The sequence below is a fragment of the Oenanthe melanoleuca genome, chromosome 1 (assembly GCF_029582105.1).
Source record: "Oenanthe melanoleuca isolate GR-GAL-2019-014 chromosome 1, OMel1.0, whole genome shotgun sequence".
In the NCBI taxonomy this organism is placed as follows: domain Eukaryota; kingdom Metazoa; phylum Chordata; class Aves; order Passeriformes; family Muscicapidae; genus Oenanthe; species Oenanthe melanoleuca.
Genome location: NC_079333.1, coordinates 21323738 through 21351365, shown reverse-complemented (window position 1 = coordinate 21351365; position 27628 = coordinate 21323738). Strand labels below are relative to the sequence as shown.

General features: G+C 40.1%; 1 protein-coding gene across 5 annotated transcripts in view; it reads right to left on the bottom strand.

Annotated features, from left to right (window-relative positions):
- Positions 1 to 27628, bottom strand: part of GRAMD1C (GRAM domain containing 1C) — a 51484-nt gene that overhangs the window by 16061 nt on the left and 7795 nt on the right. For 4 of the 5 annotated variants that reach the window (XM_056490323.1, XM_056490304.1, XM_056490314.1 and 1 more), the window contains exons 3-9: positions 17999 to 18083; positions 15896 to 15999; positions 13073 to 13168; positions 11848 to 11928; positions 5407 to 5525; positions 4073 to 4193; positions 237 to 396 (exon numbers count right to left, since the gene is read on the bottom strand). In XM_056490323.1, coding sequence (XP_056346298.1) covers positions 237 to 396; positions 4073 to 4193; positions 5407 to 5525; positions 11848 to 11928; positions 13073 to 13168; positions 15896 to 15999; positions 17999 to 18083 — 766 coding nt within the window. Of the gene's footprint in view, positions 1 to 236; positions 397 to 4072; positions 4194 to 5406; positions 5526 to 6708; positions 6993 to 11847; positions 11929 to 13072; positions 13169 to 15895; positions 16000 to 17998; positions 18084 to 27628 lie in introns of those variants that run through there. The other variant, XM_056490343.1, reaches the window with a different exon arrangement.

Sequence of the window (27628 nt, the reverse complement as noted above, 5' to 3'; positions counted from 1 at the left end):
CAACTCTCTACTCACCAAAAGAGAAAGAAAACCACAATTTTTGTTTCCATTCTAAACACCCAACAACTTTTTCCCCCCACCAGAAGCTAAGATTAAAAAAATATTTTTGCTGCAATTCTGTGAAACAAATAAGCAAACAAGTTTCATAAGATCAGAAGTTCTCTAACTTTCTCCACCAGTCAGATTGAACACTAAAATCATGTTGTTTTACAGATCCCAACTGTTAAGAGATTTACCTTCTTCGCTATCTGAAGCACTGCTCTTCTCTGGAAGATTTTCATTCTCATTAAGGTCCAAGGACTTTTCTAAAGACCTGCTCCTAACTAGCTTAGCAGGTTTCCTTTCCGAAGAGGGAAGAGGACTCTTTATTTGCTTCTCACTTGGGGACTCCTCCACCTAAAACAACCAAGAGAAGTAAAGATATCAATAATCAGAGACAATTAAAAAAAAAAAAAAAATCAACAAAAAAAATAATTACTTTACAAAAAGACAGCCATATAAACTAAGCCACAAGTTCTATCTGCTCAATTACCACACAGTCAAGTGCTAATTTCCCCTTTGCTCCTCTACCCCAGCCAACTTCTCTCCCCTTTATTTAAATATTTAACTAAATCCTGGTAACAAGGAATAGACTTTTTTCTATGCACTGTTGGTACCAAGAGCTCCCTTAAATGGGACAGTCATCTCGCACCCCTCAGGACAGTTTGGGCCCTTCCCTGCTTCAACATTAGCATTTATAAATTCATTAACCTTTGTATTCATCAGGTTACTTTTCCTAACAATTTAGCAAGGGGCCAACAACCCAGAGGGGAAACACAATGAAACAGGCAGGGTGCCCTTCTCTTTCAGCAAGATTAGATTACCCCAACTGCATATTTGAGAAGTTATTTTGTAGGACACCATCATCCTTTGAAAAAAGTTTTAAAATACTGTCTGTAGTCATCCTAACTATAAAATGTTACTTCTCACAAACAAAGCAATGGAGTATTGTTTGCCATCTCCAATATATAAGGAGGAATGAAATCCCCCTGAACATCAGTCACTGAATCAAGGATGCAGCTCTTACCCTTAAACAAGAACTGTCAGCTAAGAATATATCCCATTGCACACTTAAAGTAAATCTCCAGGGAAACTGTATGGACAAAGTTTGTGTATCTCAAAATGCCACCCAAGGCTACCAGCTTTGAATCAGCTTTCATTCTAAACCTCTCCTCAAGCCCCACTGCCACCAGTGGAACATCAGGGATCAAGATGCAGTGACCGGAAGAGCAGTGCATGGACCATGGCGAATATGATCAGGCCTCCTCAACTGAGTTGTTGACTCATCTGCAAAACTACCATCTCTAAAGATTATTCAGCACTGACTCAAGAAAGAAAAAGCATCTACCACTTGATCAGTCTTCATATACTTCTCGTACTTCTTGGATTTTCCAAAATAAAGCCTGTTATTTTTTTGTGCAACCAAGGGCTATTAGGAGGTTGGTGGCTGGAAAAAAGGCATAAATCTGATTGCAGTATAAGCAGACAAAAGTACTCCTTCAGGGTCAAAAACTTAAAAAGGAAGGCTGAATCAGAAAAACAGATCAGTTAACAAATGCTCCTATTGAGAAGCTGCCATGCAAGTTATAATCAGTCAGTTAACAGGATCTAGGACAGAACCAACATTAAATGTCATAATACCAATACAGATGGAAGTCAAAAATAAGCTAATTGTGACAAAACAGCCTAAAAACTGACACACTGATGCAGCACAAGCTCAAGGAACTCTCATAGTATTTTAACAACAATCAGGGATCTAGTAAAGTGGGGTTCCCACCAGCAGCATAAGAGCAGCCCACTATGCCATGAGCAGAGCAGAAAAACCAGGCTCAAGTCAGAATCAAAAGCAACAGCTCCTAGGAAAAAAAAAAAGCTTTTCATAATGTCATGGAAGAAGAAATTAAAGCTGGGTCTTTTGTAATAACTGATCAAGTTTAACACAGACTTCATGGGGTTGGTTAGTTGTTTAAGGGTTTTTTCACACTAAAGAGTAAAGATTTTAAGATCTGTCAGCTGGAATTAAAGATGTATAATTTATTCCCTATTGTACATTTATCTCCTGAGCTAGTCCAGTACTGCTAAGCTCTGTGCCGAGGCGCTTTCGGTTTTCAGCCTGTGGACAGCAAGATCTGAGACTGGAAAGCCTCCCTACAAGGGGTGGAACAAAATCAGGCAACAAGGAGGCTCCCACATTCACAAGTACTGAGAGGCAGATGAGTTATGACTGGTGTTCCACACGGACCTTCCTCAATCAACTACAGACAGCCATTAACAATATGTTTTTCAAGATGGGCTAAATACTAGACCCGATCCCTCCACTATTCAGATCTTCCTCATATGAGAGCTTTGGACTTACTTTGTCTATCAGAGCAGTAAAGGGGTGTTTAAGCCTGTTTCCCTCCAGTCTTTGAGGGTGGTTAAGTGTGCTTTGTGTCAACACTGTCATGGCTTCTGATAAACACATTCTAAGCACTACTGCCTCCTCCTACTGCCCTTGTGGTTCTACAAAATATGCTGCAATCCTGGGGCTGTGGAGAGAGCATGGACATTCTTGAGTAATGCCAAGTGACACATACAGCTAAACGAAATCATTGTACATTTTAGCTAACCTGAAACAGTAAACCAAACAGTTTAGTTACACATTTATCAAGACTGCACTTTTACACTATAATTAAAAGACTTTTCAGAGGCAGTTTATTCAATGCAGAATCCTGACATTTTTACAGACCAAATCCCCAGCTACTCCTCCTTACCAAGATGCCCAACTAGATTTAGCATCTGCAAGAGACATCATGGGGTGTGGCTTCTTTTCCAGGCACAGCAATTATTTTTAAATGGCTTGCTCTTGCGAATAAAAGATTTACAAGTCAAACTAAGGCTACCTGTGTAGATTTTTTGTTATCCCAAACAGCCCAAATTTCAGCAGCATCCCCAGTTCTCTCAGGCTTCCCTTACAACTCCAAAAACCTTGTTTTATACTGCTTTGGTTTCCATGAGGTACTCAAGCAACTAAGCTTTTAACATCTGAGAAACACCAATACTGTTTGCTGGATATGAGTCTCTAGCCATTAACCTCGAGATAAATTTTAGCAAGTGACAAAAGCCAAAAGATTTAAATGGTAATAAAAACTATTAAAATAATTTCCTTTCTTCCTTTCCCAAATTCTCCAAAGCAAAATTGGCAATTAAGTACCCAGCCCAAGTGAAACTCACTAAAAATGCATTAGTGGTTTATTTTCTTTTCCAAGATGTTTGGGATATCTAATAACCAGGAGAAAATACCTGAAATTTTTTAGGAGTACAGCTGCACAGGAACCCCAGAAACTGCGCCCATCTCAGGTATCTCTACTACTGCACTTGTTGTTCACACCAGCCAAACACATTTACAAATTCATACAACATGAATGAGGCATTCATGCTTGTTCAGTTGTACTAACCCAATGCATCAAGGTGAAATTCATCCTTATTATAGCAAGTGTGGGGGTTTTCCCCTTCCTTCTGAAGCATTAAAAAAAGGTTTCATATATTCACAACAGCAGACTAACTGACCTTTGAAGGCAAGGATGACAAAGTGTAACCATCCTTTACTAAGCCCTATGCCTAGGGGAGTCAGTAATATAGGAGGAGATATCTTTTTAAATGACAAATAACACAAGCAAGAAAGCAGTGAAGGTGAAAAAGGCATTACTTTCAAAAAGCACTTGGGTAAAACAAATATGGTCCCCATGGGAGCTGGATAAGAAAAAACAAGAAATCTTGTTTTTAAAGGAAAAAGAAGAAAACAGACCAGGGCATAAGCCTCAGCACTGTAGCCAGGCTATGCAGCAAATAAGTGACAGCACTGCTAAAGCTCCCGCCAACAATATTCTCTCATGCAGAATTTTGCTCATTTTCAAATTTAAGAAACATTTTTGACTTCTCAAAGACATCTTTGGCAGTTACAATCTCCATTCATCCTATGCTTACAGATATACAAGTTAAGCACATATGCTTATCAGCTACAAACAGCAAGAAAGGCTGTGTCAGCACTTACTCCTGGCAACATGTGTCTGCTGAGTGACTCTCCTTCTGTTTGAAGCGTGGCCTCACGAACTAAACCAATCATTTTGGGTAGTTTTTCATCCCTTTCTCCAGAATCATCACATATGCTGGATCTGTTCAAACCAAGAAGGAAGATACCTTTGGAGATATAAGTGCTGAGAAATCCAAGAAAGCGTCTCATGCGATTTTTGCATTGAAAACATGGCTGTTCAGATAACATTAAAAACCAAGTCACTCTTCCCACATACAGCTCATCAACATCAAGCCATTTTCCTCATTCCAGCCACCTGTCAGAAGACGCAGCTTCTGATCATAAGGTTAATAAAACCAAGAAAGTGAGTGCTGTGGGAAATGTGGGAAATATAACTAATTTGCAAAGAAAATGTTTTAAGGAAGTGTCATAAAATATTTTTTTTCCTGCATTTCTTATTCTGAAGTTGCAAATTTGTGACTTTTTAACAGAAAAAACCCAAAACATAATAAAAAAACCAAAAAAAACCCCAAGCAAACCCAAAAGAAAAATCAAACCAATCAAACAAAAATAAAAATTACCAGAAAATATTTAATAGAACATATTTTGAAGCCTGTAATGAACTCAAGACATTTTCCTCACAAACATATTAAGATAACACAGGATTGAAGAGACATAAATTACATTGCTCAGTTTTGTAGAGTCATGCTTATTTACACAGAGATACGTAAAGTGCTGTTATTAAGTTGACACTGTCAGGTCATAAATCAGTTCACATTTGTTCAAAAAAAAAAAAAAATCAAACTCTTTCAAAAAACCACATCATTATTATCACAATTATTCCATCTTACTATATTATTATTATTCCTGTTTCTTAATTCAAGCTGAGGACAATACAAAGGTAAGCTAAGATCTCAGATATCAGGTGAACAAGGCAAAACAAGTATTTCAGTCTCCACAGAGGAGGGGAAGAAAAAAATTTTCTGAACCATAATATAGCTGCATTCTATTCAAACCTTCCAAACTGTTGAAGGGCATACAGGTGCTGACTAAGCACCATCATGTGTAAAGGCTGCTATTTAAGCTACCCTATGCTGGTCCCCAAGCAGATCCAGGGAGAAATAAGGTCTTCCTCTCACTTCTTCTAAGAGGCCTCAGCTGCACTGCTACTATTTTAGAAAATTCACAGTTAAGTTTTTATGCACTCTCAGTCTGTGCAGTTCAGACCTTTGTATAATTTTACTACAGGCTCCACCTTTCCAGTAAGGCTACAGTGGCTCTTTAGAAAGTGAGTTTCTAAGAAGAGGACACCGCTTCCCCCCAGTATCTCATTAGGCTATACAGCCTCTCCTTACCGAGACTGCCCGTTGTCCTCAGACGATGAGTGGAAGCTCTCCATCTCCTCGCTGTTCAGGCCCAGCTCAGAGCCATAGCTCTGGTGCACCAGCTGCCAGAACTCCTGTTTGGTCAGCCTCTGAAAGAAAGCAAGCTACTCAGGAACCACAGTATGGGACACTAAGGCACTGGAGGAAAAACAACAACAAGTTTGAATTACGCCACAGCCTTTAACCTCAATTCTGACAAGGACCGAAAGCATTCAGGTATCACGTTCCGAGATTGGGTTTCAGCATTTTGGGCAATTGTACTCCTGTCTACTCCACACTCCCATCGCTGTTCAACCAACAACACCAGGTGTAAAAAACAAAAAATCATTTTAAAAAACCACACACCTGTAGCCACTACTTAACTTCTTCACATGTCACCAATATTTTGACAGACACCTTTGAGGTACCTCCCTCTTGAACTTCACTTGACATGGCACAAGGTAAGTAAGCACCTCTTTGATTCTGAACAAACTGCTTAATAGATATCCACCTGTTTCCTGAGGATGCTCGGAGTACTTTACAAATTGTGGGAGTCTAGCATTTCAGTCACTACACTGATGGCTAGGTCAGCCAACTGTCCACTTTGCCAAGATGGGACAGGAGGTCCCCACTTTGTACCACCAGCACACTCTTCTATGAAAAATAGCTGCTTTTCTTCAAGATTACCTTGACTCACCACTGGCTAAGTCTTCTCCTTCTCTACAGTATCTTTATCCTGTTCCTTGAATTCCCACAGCTACTGAAATATATTTAAGTTCTTTTAAATCGTCAGGAAAGCTTGAAGGTGAAAGTAATACGAGACACTCATATCTGCAAAGTAAGCAATGAGTTTCAAAGTCCGCCTCGGCTGTAAAGGGCTGAGGGGTGGAAAAAAAAAAAGAGAAAGAAAGGAAAGAAAAGGTTTTGGTATTTAACAGAGCTCAGAGAACAATACTAGCGATCTTAAAACAGGAGACACCACACTGGAAAATGTGCCTCGGCCACCATCCATATTGATCAAGGGAACAGGACTGTGCTAATGAGGCAGTAACACAAGTATTGCTTACTATTTGCATGAAACGATGACATTAAATACCCATGCATTATTTAAAGGGCCTTTAAATGATCCTCTCCACCCGCCTGCTTCACCTGTAGCGTGTTAGTTACAGCACCGCAATTTTAGACAGACGCGGAGGAGCTGACCCGCAGCGCAGGGTGTAAATGCGGCACAGATCCGCCGCGGCTCTCCGGGCTGCCGGCGCTCCCCGCGGCCCGTCCCGCTCCGCGACCCACCTGGCGCGTCCCTTCGGGCAGCGCCGCTGCCGCTGCCGCTCCCGGGACGGCCCCGCTCCCGCCGGGAGCCGCCGGCGCCGCCGCGCTCCCACTTCCTGCTGGGCGGCGGCGCCGGGGCCGCTCGGGGCCGCTCCCCCGCCCGCGCCGGGCCCGGGGCAGCGCCTTCCCCGGCTGCCGCCGCCGGCCCGGGGTGGGACGGAGCCAACCCCAGCCCTCGCCGCCGGGCTCGGCCCCGCGGGGGCACCGCTGCCCCCTCGCCCTCGCTGCATCGCATCGCACGGGAGCCGGGACAAACAGCCCGATTCAGGGGACGAGGAAGGGTTTTTCCCTCGGGTATTTTCCAGCACAGCACGGTTTCGGGCTTTTCAGAAAACAGCAGGCAACAAGCACCCTATTGGCAGAGATCAGTTTCAAGGTACTTAATCCTAACGAGGGCAAAGTAAACATTAAAACACAAAACACACAGCTATAAAGCAAGGGTCATAGCAGCTAATGCCAGCCTCCCTCTGGGACGGGAGTTTGTTGTACAGAGCAATGCAGTGCTGAAACACGCACATCTACTTACAGCTGGCCGTACTTTCCCCAGGCATTCTGGCTTCTGGAGCAATAAACTCCTAACCACGAACAACTACCTACAGCTGTTCTTATTAAATGGCCAAAAACCAGGGATGGGCATTACATGGCTTCAAAATACAACTGATGTGGACCTTCAGCTAGCACACCTTCCAAACAAGAATCAGAGGACAGAAACAAAGCCATTTTCATTTCTGTTGCCCAGCATTGCCAATGCCTTGATTCACAGTCACAATGACGAGCTAACGTTGCTAATTAACTTCACCGATATATTCTGTCTATAGGCAAATCAGTCTGCCCTTATACAGTCAGATCAATAGTTCAAGGGAAGCAGAGAAGCTTTTCCACTTCTATAAAGGAATCTATAAAGCTGCTTCCTGTTGTTTTGTAAAAGCAATGTTACCAACTTCTGCTTCTAAAACAGGATTCTTGCACTCCACTCAATTATTCCTAGCTCAGCTAGATATAATAAGTTCTTAATGGTCTCAAGTCAAGATCAAACAAGACTTGCTTTATTGTATCAGAAAGTCAGTTCTGAAAGCAAAGAAGGGCATAAATTTTCTGGGTCAGACTTCTGCTTCTGAGAGGACGGCTTAGAGAAGCTCTGAAGCTTGAAAGGTGAAATCTAAAATCTAATTACTTTGCCCATTCAAGGTGATTGTCTACACTGGGTTTTTCTCTCAGTTCTCTTTGTATACAAAAGCAAAGACTACAAGAAGCAGCTGGGATACACTTTCATCTTTTCAAGCTGAGCACAGATCATCAATACTTTTCTTCATGCCAGACAAAGTAGCGTCATGGCACAAGCAATACTACAGAGTACCACCAATAGAAGCTAAGCTGATGATTTTTACCCTCTATGGACAAATGTAGAAATAAGAGCAAGACCTGCTACACAGGTTGACTAAAGAGACAATCCTCACCACACACCACACTCCTGCCAGGCAACTCTGATACAGAACTCTGACTGTTTGCAGAACAAGGGAGGGAAACAGCAAACTGTCCCTCTAATTGCCGAAACAAGAAGCTCAGAATCAAACCAAGCCTTCTTTCATCTCTTAAATTAATCTTGTTGTACACAAAGGTGCAACCAAGCATCTCTTTTCCCAACCTTCCCTGAGAAACTGCTGGGGAAGGCTGAACTGCCATCCAGGGAAATGTTTGCCACAAGAATCAGCCCAGCTGATCAGAAATTCTGGTCCCTTCTCACACCTCTAGACTTACCTGCTACAATGTCTCTGGAGACAGGTGCAAATCTCTACCCAGCAAAGCATAAGAAGAACAATAGGAAAATAAATCCAACTCTAAGGCAGAGGACTCATGGGAATTGAGACCGATTAAGTTAAGATCTTGTTCCATTAGAAATAAGGAGCACTGTGTTTGTTTGGGATTTGAATGACCTACCTAATTACATTTTAATTTGTTCCTTCTCCCTTAAACTTAAGGGATATTTGACACCCATAAGGTTTAGGAAAATAAAGCAAAACTGTGGATGGCACTGCTCTTATTGTCAATAGCAGCCATGAATATACTTCTTGTACCAAGCTGGAAAGCCCACTGCAAAACAGGATTTTTGGCTGATTTTATAAACTGAAGTATTATTGAAAGCTGCAGTGGCTGTGGAAGCAGTTATCTGCATTATCAAGACCGGTGTCATGTCTCTTCCAGACCTGCATTAATGATTCCTTATTTTCCATGATGCTGGGTCATTTAAAATACAATGGCAAGGTAAAAGCCTACAAGACTCACTCTGCGCACATTTTGCAACAGGGGGAAAAAAAAAAAAAAAAAGTGGAAATTTCCTTCAAATAAAAGTCTTTGCATGTACATTCAAAGAATAATAAGCCAAAGAAAGGCCCATATTAAGAGGGAAGTACCCACTGATTCACAGAGGAACTAAAGTTGAAAGGCACCAAACACACTATAGTGTATTCTGAGCAAGGTCTGAAGAAGTTATGAGCTACATAACTGCAACTGAGCTAAAGGGGACTAGGAGTCCTGTCAGAGTAGTGGTGCAAAGCTGAGGGAAAACATCTTGATGGATGAAGTAAGTTTGAGCCCAGAAGAGCATGCAACCATTTGCTGGTTTTCTTGCACAGTGCAAGTCAATTCTAACAGAAAGACAGACTTTAAAAATCCTTTAAAAGGACTACTTGTTCAACCACCTAGGACATGCAAGACTTGGGAGGTACAAGGCAGAACAGCCACCAGATGGAGATCTGGGAAAGGGTATGAGGCTGACCCCACCGAGAAGTTCTGCAGGTGCTGAAAGCTTAAGGTATATATCAGCTAAAGCAGATGGGTCACTCCTCAGTGTTGTATTCATGGCACAAAAATCTATGCCCACAAGTGCTGAAGAGGCCAGGGGCTGAAAACTACCTCTGCACAGACATGATCTGAAGCAAATGTAATTCCAGTCCCCTGGATCCAAATCCTGAAAATTGGGGGTTATTCACCATCAGGTGGCGCAATCCAGCACTGTGACACCTGTAGTCAGAATTATACTTCTGATGACACCTTTATTTCATAATTTAACAGTTGGATGTCATGTCCAGGTCTAGAAGATGTGCTCCAGAATATAACCAAGCTATTCCCAGGCTTTAAAACATTTAGCTATTTACAGATGAATCATTAAAACCAGCTCCTTTCAGAAATGGCTCCAGAGTGAAATTTGTTTTTTCTCAAATTCTGATGGCATCCCTTTGATCACTGAAGCCAGGAAAACCAAACTGCACACAGGCATTGCGTACCATGGCAGGGCCTCAGGTGCATGAGACATTTTCCAAATGTATGCTGTTCCTGACATTGAAGTGGTGGGGAGAAAACAGCAAAACTGCTGGAAAACACCAAGAGCTCTCTTTTAGTGTTAGTTCAGTAGACAGCTGCCATTCTAGTAGTGTCAGTGGATCCAGCTCCAGCAACTTCAGTTTCTACTTTCAACTCCACAGTGCTCCTTTATAGCTTTATCTAGTAAAGAATATCCTAAAGAAGGCTGACAGGTGACTCAAACACATTCTAGCAGAGAATCAGAAGTCATTACTACATTTCAGAAGTAGGAGCTCAACCTAACAGAAATTCTGTTCCAATAATATTTCCAAACATACTACATTAAAAAGCCCTACATACACCTCATGACTGTGCTCAATTTTACAACTGAGAACCCCAAGCAAAAATTCTCAAAACCAGATTTATCTTTTAACATACTTCAGTGAGGACACAAGCAAGCTAACAGCAAGATATGACAGAAATAACAAGGATAGTTTCCAAGCTACTCAAATGCACTGATTCCTAAAACCTGTTGGCTTAATTAATCTCATCCTGCATGCAGTCCATGCCTCCTGCTTTCTTATCTATCCTTTATCTACTGTTCTAAAGTGAAAAAATGATCCTAATGTGACACTCATTTCAGTGTCACAGAGAAGAAACACATAAGGAAAACTAATACCAAACAGTACAAAGCTTGCTACCTCTGTTCCAGCCCTAGGACAGGTCTGTATACCTGAATGTCTACACACTGACCTTCCAGCACCATAAACTAGTCAACTGAATAATGCAAGTGCCATTTCTGACAAACTCTGCACAATGAGAGAAAGCAAGGTTACTTCCAGTTGCACATTCCAGTCAAAAGGTGGCATAGTACATTGTGGCTGGATTCAAACAAGATGGTTATGAAGTTACAATTAAATAGTGTTTAATTTGAGGGAAAAGAGATTTGCAAGTTAACACTGGTTTTGTCTTAAATAGCACTTTCCTTTATTTTCAGCTTTTGTTTTGACAAAATGCGCTCTCTCTGCCCTAAAATTCATATAACAAAAAGAAAAAAGTGTAGCCACTATGTGTAAGTAGCACAACAGCTTTAAAGCTTTGGGGATCATTGCATTGTTAGATATGAACATTTTGGTGTGCAATTGCAACTGTGTTAAAATATTGAAACAATGAGAGACATAAACAGGAAGGAACTGGTTTACAGAAATTGTCTTACAGTGATGTTCTGCAAAAGTGTCAGCCCATTTTTAGAAAGATTAGCTGAAGTACCCACAAATTGCAATATAAATCAAGCTAACTAGCCGAAGTTGCCAAAATACACTTCCATATCATACAGCCTGGCTTTATTGCATTTATTCAAGGTCAGCAGAGTTATAATGAGCTGGCTGGCAAAGCTTCAGCTAACTTATCTGAGAAGGAGTTTTGGCCTTTTTCCTTGAAAGTTTTCACTGAGAAAACCTCTTGCTTTTTTGATCACAAATTAGGCACAGAAAATGTGAAGCAAATGCGTATCAATTTAGCAACATATGCTTGAGCTCGTAGTGAAGAGAAGCATGCAACCTATATGCAAAGACAAAATGCTCCTTCAACAGCAGAGTTGTAGGTGGCAGTCTGAGAAGGAAAAGATGAGAATTTTGTCTGTGATCTGAAGTACAAGGAACCAAAGCAGAATATCAGATTAGAATTCTAATTCAGAAAGGAAAAGCTAACTTCAAGTCTCTTATTCTCTAGAGAATCTGTCTACATTTGAAAAAGTTTATTTGGTTCCTTAGCCACAGGTACTGATGCAGACAAGCTTACCTTATCCAGCAACACATTCTGCCACAAACGGAAGATACTGAGGTAGCTTCTGTCTCTTGCACTGAATGACGTGAAGAAAAACTGCAGAAAAAAACAAGGTAAAAAACAAGCTCACATGTAGCTATTTTCAAGATCTCAGAATGCTTCCTTGTATCTTGAATATCCCAAGGTTGTCAATAACAGCTTGCTGCATTTCACATTCAACAAATCTGGGGATGTACTCCTCAGGTTCCATGGTTTGTATCACTTCCAGTGAGTAAGAATATGTTCCCCAATGTCCACACAGTATATGAAGACACTTGCTGTTCTGGCCATGTGACTACCCTTGGCTTAAAGGAAGAACTCATCCTCAACTTAAATATTTCCCATAGGAGGTTGAACAAATCAGAAATACATATGCCTGTTTCTTACAGGCCACAGCTATTTTCATTCTTCTGCCATTCAAGCCTTTTACTAACATTTTCACGCAAGATGATGTGAAATTAAAATTATTAAAATATGAGATCAAATTATATGCATAATTTCAAGTATTAAAATCTTTCCCATTGGAAAGTTGGAGGTTTTTTTCAGCAGGTAAGACTATCTTCCTTATCAATGAAAGTTAATACTGGATGAACTGAGAGGAAACAGCCAAATATGATGAATCACAATTGTTTCCCAAAGAACAGCTCCAGGTTCACAGTGGAAAACTGTTCTTTGCCAAGAATTATTATTGTCAAGGTATTTATAGAATAACTAATCACAATGTATTGCACATAAGATACTGCATCATGCTTTTCAGTTTTTCAAATACACACTCAAAAACTTCATTTCCCAGCACATGTTCTGGGGTAAATTTCTCCATTACTTGAAACTTATGACATCACAGTTATTTTGTTTTCAGTAGTGTTCTTCAAGGAGCACTTGAAATCCAGTGACTTTGATATTTTCCCAGTATGAAGAGTACACATTCTGAATTCATGCTTTGAATTTTAGTTTCTTTGAATAGGTGAGACAAACTCTTACTTTCTGATTACTGTATCAACACCACTAAGGGATTCTGCAGTCAAACTGGAGTTGAATTATCAAGCAAACATGCACAGGGACCAAACCTAAGGCTGCCTTCTAATCCAAATCACATTTAAAGATTTGACAGGGAAGTTACTTATGCAAATATAGACTAAAACAAGTGCTGTGTTCTGGATGCTATCATTTAGCAAGAACATATTTAAAAACAGATTTTCACCTTCTCTCCTTTTGTTGCTATTTGTATGGCATTTGGAATGAGACGAGCAGTCTTCTCCTTTGTCATGAAAGTGATATCCTTCAAAGCAATAGAAATCTAAGCAGAAACACATCAAATAAGACATTAAAAATAACTTCATACTAAAAAGTTAGAAGTTACAGAACATTCAAGAGGAACTCAAACCAGGCCCAAACCCTGGAATGCAATTCAGATGAGATCACAAAGGCAATTACTGTCTCCACTTGCTGGTTTAACAGCAAGCATTTCAAAGTAGAATTTAAGGTCACTTAAGAGTCATCTCTTCTTTCACATTAGGACTAGTGAAATAAGTGGTTCTTTCTGCTTTTCTACCACTCCTCCAGCCACAATCCCAATCAAACACAAATCACAGATCTGAAAGTCAATCCCAATCAGAATGCTATACATAAAGCAGGACACAGATGAGAGAGATCAGATAACAGACTTCTCACAGAAGTTTACAATATAATCCATTTTCAAAATTTTATTTGCAGTCTAGTCACTGCAAGAAATTCTTCCTGCCTAGGCACAATTCACTTGTTTATTAGTAGTTGAAATGTTTCTGTTTAGAAGAACATGGTCTGGCTGCAAGAAGCCATTTCCTTCCAGCCTACCTCCTCTTCTCTTGAATCTAAGGCTATGCTGCCTTCAGCTTAGGGAAAGGAGGAACATACACCTCTAACTTATTTTTTCTGTGTAAACAGAAAGTTCTCTGCTAACTCCCTCTCTCTTTGCAACAACATAGCCTGCTAATGAGGTCCCAAACATGGCTCTACCATTGTAGCTGAGGAGCCCAGATTGCCTAAAGGTATTGCTGAAGATATTACTCTGCTAGATAGGCAGAAACAGGTTATCAGGATGTGTGCTGTTTTGGATTTAAAAAAAAAACAACCCTGTCAGTCTTTGAACAGTTTACATATTCAAGGGTATAATTCCAAAGAGTTTATTTTTTAATTAATTTCACATCCAAAATAAGAAATATTCAATCATCAAATCTATCTGACCAAAGTAAGCTTGTTTTTCAGTTAAGTATTTCTACAGTCCCTAAGTCTTAAATACACAATCCATCTGTTGTTTGTACTGTGTATTTCAGGCCACTCAAATACAAGATACTAACTTAAGTTATGAGCAATCTTACAGCTCACAGAACATTTTGAAATGTCCATCCTCTGTTTGGTAGGCTATCTTCCTTTTCTTATTCACTGCTTCATGCAAGTTCTACAGCACATGCAACAACTGTATGAATGGAAAATTTTAACTCATTAACCTAATCTGACAGAAATAAAGGGCCAACATAATACAAATATCTACCTTTGCTCGTACTGTTCAAAAGCCACAGACCACAATATGAGAACTTGCAGAAGTCAATTCCCTTCAGCTTTTCTTAGATGCTGATATTTACATGTAAGGCTAAGTCAAGTCATGTTCAATGCTGGAGAGTTCTTGAATAGGGCAACATCACCATATCATGTCATGCCCCAGGACTTAAAGAAGGAGATTATGTGTTACATTCCTTTATAGGACAACTTTGCGTCGTACAGAAAGGCAAACTGTCATCCAGAAATGTAAAAAGACAGCTTCAGCATAATTCCTAAACTTCTTATGCTGAATGACTGACTGAGCAGGCTTACTTCAGCATTTAAATGCTTCCACTGCTACTCTTATTTCACAGAGACCGAATCTGCATTTCCACTCAGGGATGCAGGCTCTGTCTTAGAGCGGTGGTGAACAGTGCTGCATCCAGCTGGTGACCAGTCACCAGTGGTGTTTCTCAGGGGTCTGTGCTGGGGGCCAGTTCTGTTCAATATTTTCACTGATTACATGGATGAGAGTATTGAGTCTTTTCATTAGTAAATTTGCAGATGACACAGCTGGGAGCATGTGTCGATCTGTTGGAAGGTAGGAGGGCTCTGCAGAGACCTGGAACAGTTGGATGGATGGGCAGAGTCCAACAAGATGAAGTTTAACAAATCCAAGTGTCAAGTCCTGCATTTTGGCCACAATAACCCCCTGCAGCATTATAGACTGGGGACAGTGTGGCTGGGCAGTGCCCAGGCAGAAATGGACCTCGGGGTGCTGATTGATGGCAGGCTGAACACGAGCCACCAGTGTGCCCAGGTGGCCAAGAAGGCCAATGGCCCCTGGGCTGTATCAAGAATAGTGTGGCCAGCAGGAGCAGGGAGGTCATTCTTCCCCTCTACTCAGCACTGGTGAGACCACACCTTGAGTGCTGTGTCCAGTTCTGTCCCCTCAGTTTAGGAAGGACGTTGAGATGCTTGAGCGTGTCCAGAGGAGAGCAACAAGGCTGGTGAGGGGCTTGGAACACAAACCCTGTGAGGAATGGCTGAGGGAGCTGGGGTTGTTTAGCCTGGAGAAAAGGAGACTCAGGGGTGACTTCATCACTCTCTAGAACTTCCTGAAAAGTGTTTTTAATCAGGTGGGGGCTGGTCCCTTTCTCCAGGCACCGACAGAACAAGAGGACACAGTCTCAAGCTGCGCCAGGGGAGATACAGGTTGGACATTAGGAAAAAGTTTTTAACAGAAAGAGTGATAAAAGTACTGGAACGGTCTGTCCAGGAAGGTGGTGGAGTTACCATCCCTGGATGTGTTTAAAAAAAGACTGCATATGACTTAATCATCTTGAAGGTCTCTTCCAACCTAGTCATTCTATGATTCTGTGAATTCTTCACAGTCCAGAATTACTAGTATGAGATTAACAGGATGAGATCTGAGAAACTCTAATCCTATATCCTGATAGGATAGGAAAAAGAAGATGTGGAATTCAAGTGAGCTTAGAAATCTTACTGTGGTCTCCCATCGGAAAATGTTGCTGTGGAAACAGAGCCAGTTTTCAGAGAGATACAGGCGTCCTTGCAGCAGGATATCCTTCTGGAGTGCACAGGCGTAATCTATGTACAGAGAGCAAGAGCAAGTTACTCACCAACTGACTGCAGCACAGTTGACCCAAACCTGTTAACTAAAATGAGATGGGGTAGTACAATACAATAAAAAGGCATTTCATTCACTTTTAAGAAGTCTACTTCTAAGAAGGCAGACTTGTACTGGCTTTGTTCTGGGAACAGTCCAAAGCCAGAGCTGGTACATCCGTGTGAGGACAGCACCCTATCAACCCCATCCGCATTTACAGAAGCTTTTATTACAATTTTTAAAACTCTCTAGCATTTTCCCCCTCAAATAATCAAGTAGAAATAAGTTTTCTTCTAACAAGAATGAGGCATGTATGCAAGCCCTTGGAAATGTAACTACAAATAGAACTACAGAAGCTTAAATCTAAAGAAGTGATTTGTAAGTGCATGTTTAAGAACAGTCGGATACCAAAACGCTGACAGAGGAAGGCAACAGGAGTTTGAGGTTACTGACTTGAGAAAACATTACTAAGAAGCTGCATCTGACTTCTGTGGTTTTTAAGAGAGGGATTCAGACCTATAAAGGTCATCACAGGGCAAGTGATAAGCAACCCCACTCTGACCTACCTAGACAAAAGAGAGTATCAAAAAGGGAAGAGAGTAGCATTTCTCCTTTTAAGTTTTCAGAACCAGTAACTTAGTACGTTGCTTGAAAACATTTTCAGGCAAATTATAGTGACACTCCTTTAAGCTCTCATTTAGACAGTCTAAGTAATTACTTTCATTTTAAGAAAATAATATTTTCTATACTTTTAATATACAATGTTCATTACAGTTGCTTATTTTTAACAGATGGTTTAAAAACAGAAGCAGTAACAACTCTTTTAATGAACAGCAGCAAGCAATGGCTTCTTGGAGCACTGTAAAGCCTTTTTCTCTACACAAAGCAAAGGAGGAGCTCCTTACTTGGAGGATGCAGAAAGTCTTTTCAAGGAAACACTGCTTCATATGGGCTAAAAAAACTTATATAAAAGTAGTGGCTTTGCTTCTGATGGAACAGATTGAGTTTGAGTTAACCCTTTACTACATCTTTTGCTAAATCATAGGCAGTCTCTTCTCTGACACTGTACTTCAGAGTTTGCTCCATGGCTTTCTGCATCAACCAAGTATAAGGAGAAACACCAAAATAATGCTTTGAAGTAATATCCTTTCCTTCTGTTTTACATCCCTACTGAAGTATTTTAAAAATGCAGAAAGCTTTTCAAAGGATAACTGCCTACTGAGGTTGGAAAAAAATACAGGGATTTAACTGCTTCAGAGCTGCTGCTTGCATACTGCAAGCATACACTAAACAGCCTCTCAATAGTCACTTCCCTAAAAGTTGCATAAAATGAGATATGAACTTTAAACAATCACAATGCCTCTTTTGTATGAAAATATACAGTGTATTTTTTACACAAATAGAACACAGGCAGGTGATAAAGGAGGGAATAAGGTGCATCACTAAGCAAATGAGGTAGGGTTAAATGCTTGCCTTCTTTGGATTCTGCAGTGGAATGAAACAGAGCTGGAAAGGGAACATTTCAGTGCTGAGAAAAGTTATGCATCACAGTCTGATATTCTCTGACACCTGCTTCTTTCCTCTCCCATTCATCTGAAAAATAGTCTTTTAAATTACAGCCACCCACCATGTCACTCAGTTCCAAGAGTCACATTAATCAAGGTGCCTTGGGCAAGGGTATTAGTTCCAGGGAGAAGGGGGAAAGTTTTTGCTAAGGACGATCTACCTAGTTAATAGAGTCTCGGAAAAAACATCCTTTTTTTGTTTTGTTTTGTTTTTCCCCACAAAGCAGGCAGTTGAGGAGAGGAGTATGAACCTGGCTTTCCTTGAAGGTATCTCATTCTAGTTCAAAGACAGGAGAATCAGGAGTTATCAGCTGTAGTAAGAATTTGTCATAAAAAAACCGAAAATCTTTTGACGCAACTGCAATCTGAAGTCATCAAACAGAAGACAAGGACTTTTTCTGTGACTACTTCTTACCTACTATGAGTTTCTCTGAGTCTGGCAGATGAGAAAACTGTCTCTTGAATTCCTCACTTCTATATTTGTAAGTGGAACTTGAGAGCTGCAACAAAGAACAGTAAAAGGTTATGCAAACAGATTTATTTTCAGTCATCAACTGTCTTCATACTGGATGTGAAATTTTATCTTGAAGAACAAATGAACCTCCAAAGAGCAATAAAGAATAGGTGGTATCTAAATGTGATCATCACTGTAACTTTATGCTTACTTATGTAAGAGTATTTATTTGGCATGGACCAAACTGTTCCCTGTATCAGGCCAATGCCAGTCACAAGGCATTACAGTGCTATGACAGCAATTTGCTCCACCCCTAAGGAGATGAGAGTCTTCTGGGACTAAATATTCTAGCACAGACTAGAGTGAAGAGGCTGTAAGGCCACAATACAGAGGTGACAGAAAAATCAAGCCCTCATGGAGGCCAATAGAACACAAGGACAGAACCTAGATTATCACTATCTACTTGGAGCAGCACTTGAAGAATACTACAATGCACTGTATTTTTCACCAGTTGCTCTAACTAGACCTGTACGAATAAAGGTAATAGTTTCCTCCAGTAAGAATGAATAGCAGCATCACCATCACTTCCAGATTTTCTGTCATGTTCTACAGTTCATCCCATTTTAAAGATATCACTGTCTATAGTTTTCTTAAGATTCAAATTGGGCAGTAAACTCACAACAAAGAAGACTCCCTCGATGGACTTTAACTCCTTACTCCTATAAACAAATGTGCCTGCTCCCATTCAAATGAAGAGCTTCAGCACATTCTCCAGAAAATACTCTGCATAAAAGTCCTACTTTTCATTTTCAGTTGTAAGAGGATTTTTTTTTTCTTAACAGATATTGGACACTTATTTTAGAGGTGGTCTTAAATAAATGCTGTATAAAGCCATGACTCAGCTGGACTAAAGCTATTAAAGGAGGAAATCACTTCTAAGTTTCCTAGAACCAGGCTTAAATATATTACAAAAGCCTCTTTCACACTTTTTTTTTAACCTTTCTAAAATTCTTAAGCACATGGATACTATCCTCCACTTGAGCACCTGTATTACTCCAAAACTTGACATTCACCATGAAACCCATCTCCACCATAAGATTAGCTGCCATTAATATTTAGGGTGGGGGAAGAGAGGAGGCAAAGAACCACTTTTGACTGTAGAACCTTGCAGCATACTTATTTTTGACACATTCCTGCAGCATGTTAGTTGGCCACTACACTTTCACTACGTTTGCACTTGCCTAAAAAAATCCCAGGACAAAGACAGCTTTATCTGCAGCTTGATAGTCTTTTAATAAACTAGAGCCAATGGTGCTCTCACCTCCTCAAGATGCCCCCATTTTGCTCTTTTTCACTGAGGACATTCCTGCTTCTTGCAGTTGAAAAGTTCCCCGAACACCACCCTACACTCACATCCTACAATGGTCTGGCATCTTATACTTCAGAATTCAGAGCTCTTAGGCCACAAGAACCCAAGTGCAACCTCAAAGTCAAGTGTTTAAGTGCATGTAAGACATGAATGAGCAAAGTTGCCCTGACACCAATCAGCTTTTTAAAAAATGTCAGCTTACCTTTTAAAAAAATGCCAGTTTACCTTTTAGTACTGTGAATAAAAGGAAGTCTTTATGTTTGACCTCTGAGTACATATTTGTTGTTAACTGATATTCTGAGCATTGTAATGCAAAAAGGCAGCAAGGGATGTAGACAGAAAATACATCCACCCCTCCCCTTCTGAGAAAGGTAAACCTGAAAGGTTTGGGTGTAGCTAAAGAGGAACATGTTAGACAAGTCTCCTCTAAGCTGTAATGCCTCCAGTTATATTTCAGTTATTTCTGTGATTATAAAAATAACATTCTTGGAAAGCACGTAATCTGCTGAAGTAGGTGGGCTATGGTTTCTTGGATTGCAACAACCAGCCCTGAAATGCACACTTAACTGATCACGCAAAAAAGGCACTCAATATCTGCACTGCTTTGAAGAAACAGAGTTCTTTGCAATTACTCTGGAAAGAGACATAGGGATAAATGAAAAATTAACTCTCATCTGTAAAGTTTCCACCTGTAGTTCCAGAGTCCCTATGGTTTACACAGTCTTACCTCAGCTGACTGAAGTCAGGGCTAATGAAGTCTGTGTTGCTAATGCTAGCATACAGGGAATAAAAGAATTGGTCTGCCATGAGAGGAAAATGATAGCCACAATTTGTGGAATCATGATTTAGGAAGCAATGCTTTTAAGGAGAAATGCAGTTTCTCAAACATGTTGTATACAAGATATAAAAGCTACACTGAAGTTCAGCATTTTTGTGGTTGTAAGAAAAAAGGAATCAAAAAAAATAGGAGCATCACAGTGTTACAGACATTTGTATTAGTGCCTGAATCAGCCAGTTCAACAGCTCTAAGAATCCAGACTCAGGATACTGAGTTTTACTTAGAACTGTAATTTTTCTGGAGCATAAAACCTGCTACAACTTGTCTTGGAAACCCTTGCTGGCATTTAGGTGTTGTCATGAGTGACTGGACTATAAGAAATCCTAACTAATTGTAGATTTCTACTGAGTTCTTAGGACACTTGTGCAGAGTCTGCTCTGAATCTTTATCTAATCAGCAGAAAAATGTGAGCACACAAACTTTTGAACCTTATCTTTTACCTGCTTTGCATGAAAACTAGCTCATTTAAATCTCTAATTTTAACCTATTCAGTAGGTGGCTTGGTGATTGAAAAGAGATCCTTCAACAGACTCGGGAAACAGGAGAGGCAATTTTAACACTATTGGCAATTTTAACTTCCTTCAAGTGAAGAAAACAAGATATTTCTATGAATACAACATCTCTCCTAATCACTACTATAACGTCCAACATGTGGCAGCATTTGAAGCAGGTTGCCACCTCTGAGTTACGAAATCTAGTACCAAATATTAAAAGAGGAAAGGCATAAAACAGGTTGGAGCATGACACTCACAAGATGAAAACAACTTGTTTTTAATAAATATGCATTTCTAAGTTAAAGGTCACCAGGCAAATACTTGGCCTGAGGATAATCTCAGGCATTTATGGTTATTTATGGTTATTTGATCACCAAGGAAATTATTAAGTGCAGCCAACAACTTATAATCATTTTTCATCTGAAGCCACAAAAATACCAGAAACCTGTAAAGCAGCATAAACAGAAAACCATTTTCAGTGACAACCAGAAAGTTTTACCGAAGACAGTTGTGTAAGAACCAGATACTGGAGACATCTAACCAGATTATTCTCATACCTTGTTTAGAAATGGACCAGTTCAACTATGTAAAGTCATGTTCCAGAAAAAAATATGTAAACTTAAATAGAACTAAGCCAAGTTATTTATAGGATAGGAGCTCGTTAAAAAAAAACAGCTTCCATTTACATCTTCAAAGTGTAGCCACTGCAAACAATTTGAGCCATTTAGCAAACTGCAGAGGAAAATTAAACAATACCTTCTCCCAGGAGTTCAGCAAAAATCGTAATCATTAGGAAATTATTTGATTGCGGATATCACTAAGCATGCAAATAAGCAATCAACTTTAGCAGAATGGTGTGCACGTTTTTTAACAATCATCAATTATAGCAATAATTCTGCATTTGCTTTGTTAGTGTTTTCCCTTTGTTTTGAGACACCACAAAACCTAGGTTATCTGCTAATTTGCATTCTATAGTTGTGACATGCAGCTGTGAATACAACAACTGGGATCACAGGTAGGTTGACCTTACCAGTAGGGTAATAACTCTCATATCACCTCATTTCAAGAGATGTCTCCCACTGAGCTTCAGTCTCAGTAACCATAACAGGCTCAGGCACCCAGAATCAAGCAAACCTATAAGCAAGCTGCCCACACTACTACTTCTTTTATACTCAGAAGCCTCACTAAACCATCAAAATATGGCCCATGGAACTTACAGCTTTACTCCTCTGTATAACAACATGTAAATCCAGGCCACTAGTTCTAAACCCCACTTAGAAGATAACTTGAGTATTCCCTAAAGACCTGTACTTTCCTGTGAAATTTCTGGACATGGTCAAAAAGAAATCTGGGGTACAAATTAGTAAGGTTAGGATAAAAGTACATTCTAACCTTATATTAGCATATTAAAACAAACATTAAGTATTCTGGAAAACGCTGTTGCATTTCTACTGAATAACAATTTCTCCTGTATTCAAATCCATTTAAAACCCTTCTTAGCATCAGGAGAAAGAAAAAGAACACAGCCTCCAGAAGAGCAACACCCAGTCAGAGAGAAATCTGGATTTTACACAAAAGTCTCCTCTGTACTGCAAATATTTTTTAAACTTATCTGATAGAGTAGGGAAAAATACCAACCCAAACAAAACCTAACAAAAAAACCAAAAAAAACCAAAAAAAACCAAACCAAAACAAAACAAAACAAAAAAAAAAACAAAAAAAAAAAAAAAAAAAAAAAAAAAACCAAAACAAAACAAAACAAAAAAGACAAAAAACAAAAAACAAAAAAACACCAAACAAAAACCACTTAAACAATATATACCAAGATCCTACTTTCAGTGAGATTAAAACCTCACTAGAGGAGATGACAACCAAGTTAACAGTCCTGAACAAAAGCCTCATTTAACAGTGTAAGGCAGACAAACTGAAGACTTCACATACTCCAAGACAGATTCAGGCAGACTCCCTTACTAACACAGGAACACTTCCCATGGCACACTGAGATGATCTCTCACCTGTAAAAGATGCCAAGTCTGACAAGCCTTTCCATCACAGAAATGTTGATCCCACTGCAGCCATTTCTTCAGTACACAAAAGTTCATTTATCATCTAATCTATAACACACAAACCACAGCTCTCCAGCTTTAAAACTAGAGCTCCAATGAACAAAATTCCCTTTGGAAAAGCATATATATATATATTTTAATTTAAAACTCACTCTGGATGGAAAAATCCTTCCTACCAATGGTTAGTTCTTCTACTAATATATTTGGTTAACTATATCTCCACTTTGTGAATTATTTTTGGATTGTAAGCAAGTTACTCCTTATCTCCTTCTGAGGGAGGGATAAGCTTCTCAAGTCTATTAGGAAAAAGATTTTTCTTTTTCACACTTATTCTTGTGGTTTTTCTAAATCCTGCCATTTTCAGTGTTCTTCTTGAAAGCTAGATATAGCATTGCAGGAGTTACCACAGATAAAACTGAATCACAAAATCACAGTGAAAGCTCACATCCACATGACTACGAGTCTGCCTTATCTTTTTGCAGTTACAGGGCACAGTTTCCCATTTCTCCTGACAACAAGCACTGGGCTGTACGTTGGAAGTGTCAGACTTGTTCAGTTTACCTTGTCACACAAACTGTCCAGATCCACTCTGTTACAGTGATCTATTTTCACTAGCCACTTCTTGACAAAAATCACCAAAAAAAAATGTGTTTAGGAACAACTTTCAGTCATTGAGTACTCAAAAGCTTTACTATCAGTGACTTAGGTTTTTTTCTCTCTTGAAGGACAAAAGCATTGAACATACACAGGAAAGAACCACACACAGGACCTGAAGACATGACATTACTTAGGGTGACTTACTGTGCTGTCTAGAGTATACTGTGCACTTTGGTTCACTTTTTTTGATTTTGGGAGGGGTGTTGTTGTGTTTAGGAGTTTTCATTGGCTTTTTGGGGTTTTTTAATAAGGACATATTTGATCACATCTGCTTATCCACACAGATGTATTTAATTGATAGGTCATGAGAGGCATGTCAACCAATTAAAGAAAAAAAGAAATCAAGCAACTGTTGCCAGGGTTCACTCACTGTATTCCTTAGGAGCCTGCTTTCCAAAAGTTCCCAAGCTCTCAAGGAAATGTGAACAAGCTCCTAGTTACAGTGGGGGGGGAAATGTTTAGGAAGATACAGCTATTTTCCTTACATTCATTATATGCTGTTTTTCTTTCAGCCTTACCAGGAAAGGGGATTCTCATAAGCACAGGACCACTGGCAGGCACAGGGCTGTGCACTAAGGTCATTATGTCCCCACTCCTGTGGTCTAGCCTCCCTCTTTGTGGAAGCTGAAGTAGAAAGGAACTCTTAACATTTCTTAGTGACTGAGCAGAAAAACAGCAGCATTATCCCTCAGTGGCACCCAGCAGAACTTTGGTGAAAGTATGTCTTTCTTCTGTTGGAAATACAATATGTATAATTTAAAGATAGGGATATTAAAATACAGGTAATTGGCAAATACTCCAGCTACTGTATCTTCCAGGGGTTGGTAAGGTTGGGGTGGATAGGGAAGTGAGGGGTGGTGGCTGTGGTTTTTTAATCTGTGAGACCCCATAAACAAGGCTAAAGACAGAGCCCCTAGTTCTCCCAAAATGAGAGTTACTATTAACTAGTTCTCACATATGCACAGGCAGGCACACTGAAAGTGTCAGACAGACTATTATTTACCACTAACACCAGGAGCTTCCAAAAATCCACAGAGAAACTCATCAGAACTATTTCACTGTGGAGAGCTGCTAAATTATTGGATGCCCACTTAGAAAAGATTTGACACCCAGTACCATGAAAGTGACTGAATGAGGTGCTTCTGAAAGAGACTGTTTCTATTTATTTTGAAAACTGGGTACAGCACACCAAAACACTGTGTCCCACAGGAGTAGCCCAGCTCTCACCAAATGAGATAGACATCAGTCTCACCAAGCCAGCATTGACCTGACCTCACAAGCATTTCCCCATGCAAAACATGAACTTGGCTGAGCTGGAATACTGCTCACAGAAGGTCTGATCATTTCCTGCACCTCACCAGTCACACACAGCATCCTTCCAAGAGCAGGAATGAAGGAACCTCATGCTTGAGCTTCACCTATACAAGTATGGACATCAAAACGTGGTGGAGCATGGCTGGAAAAACAGCCTAGAAAATCTACAAGCAAAGTTGTTACAATTATGATTCTGACAGACAAGAAACTTAATATCCTATGAAATACTATGCTGCTAGCATAAGGTTATTATAACAAAGGTAACATTTTTGTGAAGAATTTTTAAAACTGGCATCCTCCCCAAGAAGAAAATTAAAATACTTAAGAGTTGAAAATAAAAAGGTATTTCTTCAGAGAACTTTGAGGTGCATAACCAGTTAGAGAATAATTTTTTAACGTTCTTAAAAAAAAAAAACCAAACAAACAAGCAAAAAACCCAAAAAACCCCACCAAAACAGTAGAACAGACCTGGAAGAATTTTGTAACAGAGTATTTCAGTTTAGAACATGTAAGGAACTCCCACGCATTTCTCCTTCAAGGTCACACCAAAATTAGCTCATTATTTTCACATTTCATTGAAACAGGATTCAGCTGAAGGTGCTTGTTTCCAACAAGGTGCTTGAGAAACAAGCTGATAACCTTCTTATCAATTTTATTATAAGAAAGCCTCTTGGCATTAGTAGTACTATGTATTTTTCCTGAAAAAAATAAGAGCTTGGATTGAGAATATCCTCTGCTTATTCTGAAGCAATGGTTTTATATTATTCAGTGTTTTAAAGCATTTTAACAGTGAAGCCAATGTACTTTCATAACAATTCTGATTTGGAGATAAAAATCTCAAGCTTGCCACGTACAGTGCAAAGCAAAGCATATGCTCCATTTCAGAATAAAACTGACTGAGGCATGAAGCTAATGTAAAGTCAGAAGACATACACCCCCCCTACACATACCTCCTCTAGCTGCCTGCAGCCTGTTCCAAACCATACAAATCCCTGGCCAAAGCCTCTACAGTTCCCCCCTCTCTCACCCACTTGCTCAGAGCTGGTGCTGGCCACCCTCCCAGTAGTGCTAGCTAGCGTTCTGCCAGCCTCTGCTTGCATGCCAGCCTGGAAAACAGGCTGGAACACCGTAGCCTTGCAGAACAGGCACACAAATGCTGCAGCAACTGGGCAAAGAAAACTTGCACATTTAAGAACTGCCCAGCTCCAATCTAAAACCACTATCACCAAAACTGATTCTGGGAAGCAGACTGCAGCAGCATAAATCATTTCAAGTCCACAGAAGTCCCAAAGGGAATAGCAGAGGAAAGTACTATCACCAGGGAAACACCAGCTTGGAAAGAAGCATTTAATGCCTAGCACTCCTCCTCTCTGCATCACTGAAGGCTACAATCCATGAACCAGCCTTAAGAGTACATCTGCACCTGGCAACTCAGCATGGAGACAAATCTGCTCTCACACAAAACTCAGCCACTGTCCCCTGTTTTAAGTCAGGCCCTTACTGAGATGCCTTCTCAGTCTAAGCTCCAGAGCAGGAGCTCAGGACATCAGGGTGTGCTTCATGGACACCCAAATTCCTCAAAATGTGTACATTACCAGCCACACAGAGCTCAGTTCTTCACAGGCACTTTGAGGCAAGGGATACAGGGCTCTGCATGACCAACAGACCTCTGCCTGCTGCGAGAGAGGAACAGCAGGCATGCATCTATTCTGCCTTCCTTATGCTGGCTCTCCCTTTCCACCTGCCTCACCTAGGACCTGTCTGCTACATTTCCATAACTAACTACATGGAGTCAGCACCAAAGAGAGAGCCCTCTCCCAGCACAGCCCTATTGAGGGTTTCCTGAGTTTTCTGAGTTTCCCACTGAGGAAACTGACAGAAGAAACAAAAATGCATGTCGAGGCATTTTAATCACTTGGATTTAAATCTGACAGGAGAAGATAATGGAACACAAAGAGTCTGTATTTACAGTCATTTTGCAGCCCTGGCTGCTGGCTAGGGTAAGTAGCTGTCCCTGTGCACCTAGTTGGGTGGTGGCTTCCAATGGTCTGCAGTTCTGCTGTCAAGATCAGCTACATATGTAAATAGAAGGAACTGGTTTCACCAGAAGAACAAGGTAACTCTTCTGCTTTCCCAAAGGAAAGACAGGATACTTCACAGGGAATCTCCCTGTGCTGAAAGAGCAGCAAAATATTGGGAAGTATACCCAGAGAGAAAAATATTCACTGGCAATTTATTTCCATCAGAAAACCAGTGAGAGGATTCAAAGTGATCTCACAAAGGCCTTATTGGCCTGGGTACCAACGTGACTCAGGTCTCAAAAATAGCATTAGCATAGACTGCTTTAAGTGCATTTCCTGTTTATAAGATAACACCATCTGCAGCTGATTGAACACCTGAGTGTGGACATTTAGCAATTAATGTGTGCAATTAGCAATAACACTGATTATTTCAGTTTCAAATATAATTATTTATAGAACTGCCACCAAGCATCTCTGAGTTTGGATGAAACAAACATTTAGATTTTAAATATGAAAGTTAAGTAAAAAGTTCAAGAGCTTTGGACTTCCATGAACAAACATCTTCCTCAGTTCTGAATTAGAAATTAAGGTGCTTTTAGCTTTTAAGAGCTAGTACATTCCAATCATGTCCCAATTTATTCAGCATCCTCATCAATACATCCCAAGCTGGCAATAATATCTTTGAACCTGGTAGTAAAACTATTCCTATAATGCCCCTGACCAGAAACCACATCTCGTGTTGCCTCCTCAGAACAACAGCACAAGCCAAGCTCACAAGGCTCTTAACTGCCCAGCTCCTCATTTTAGGGGAAAATTGTGGATCTGTACCTAC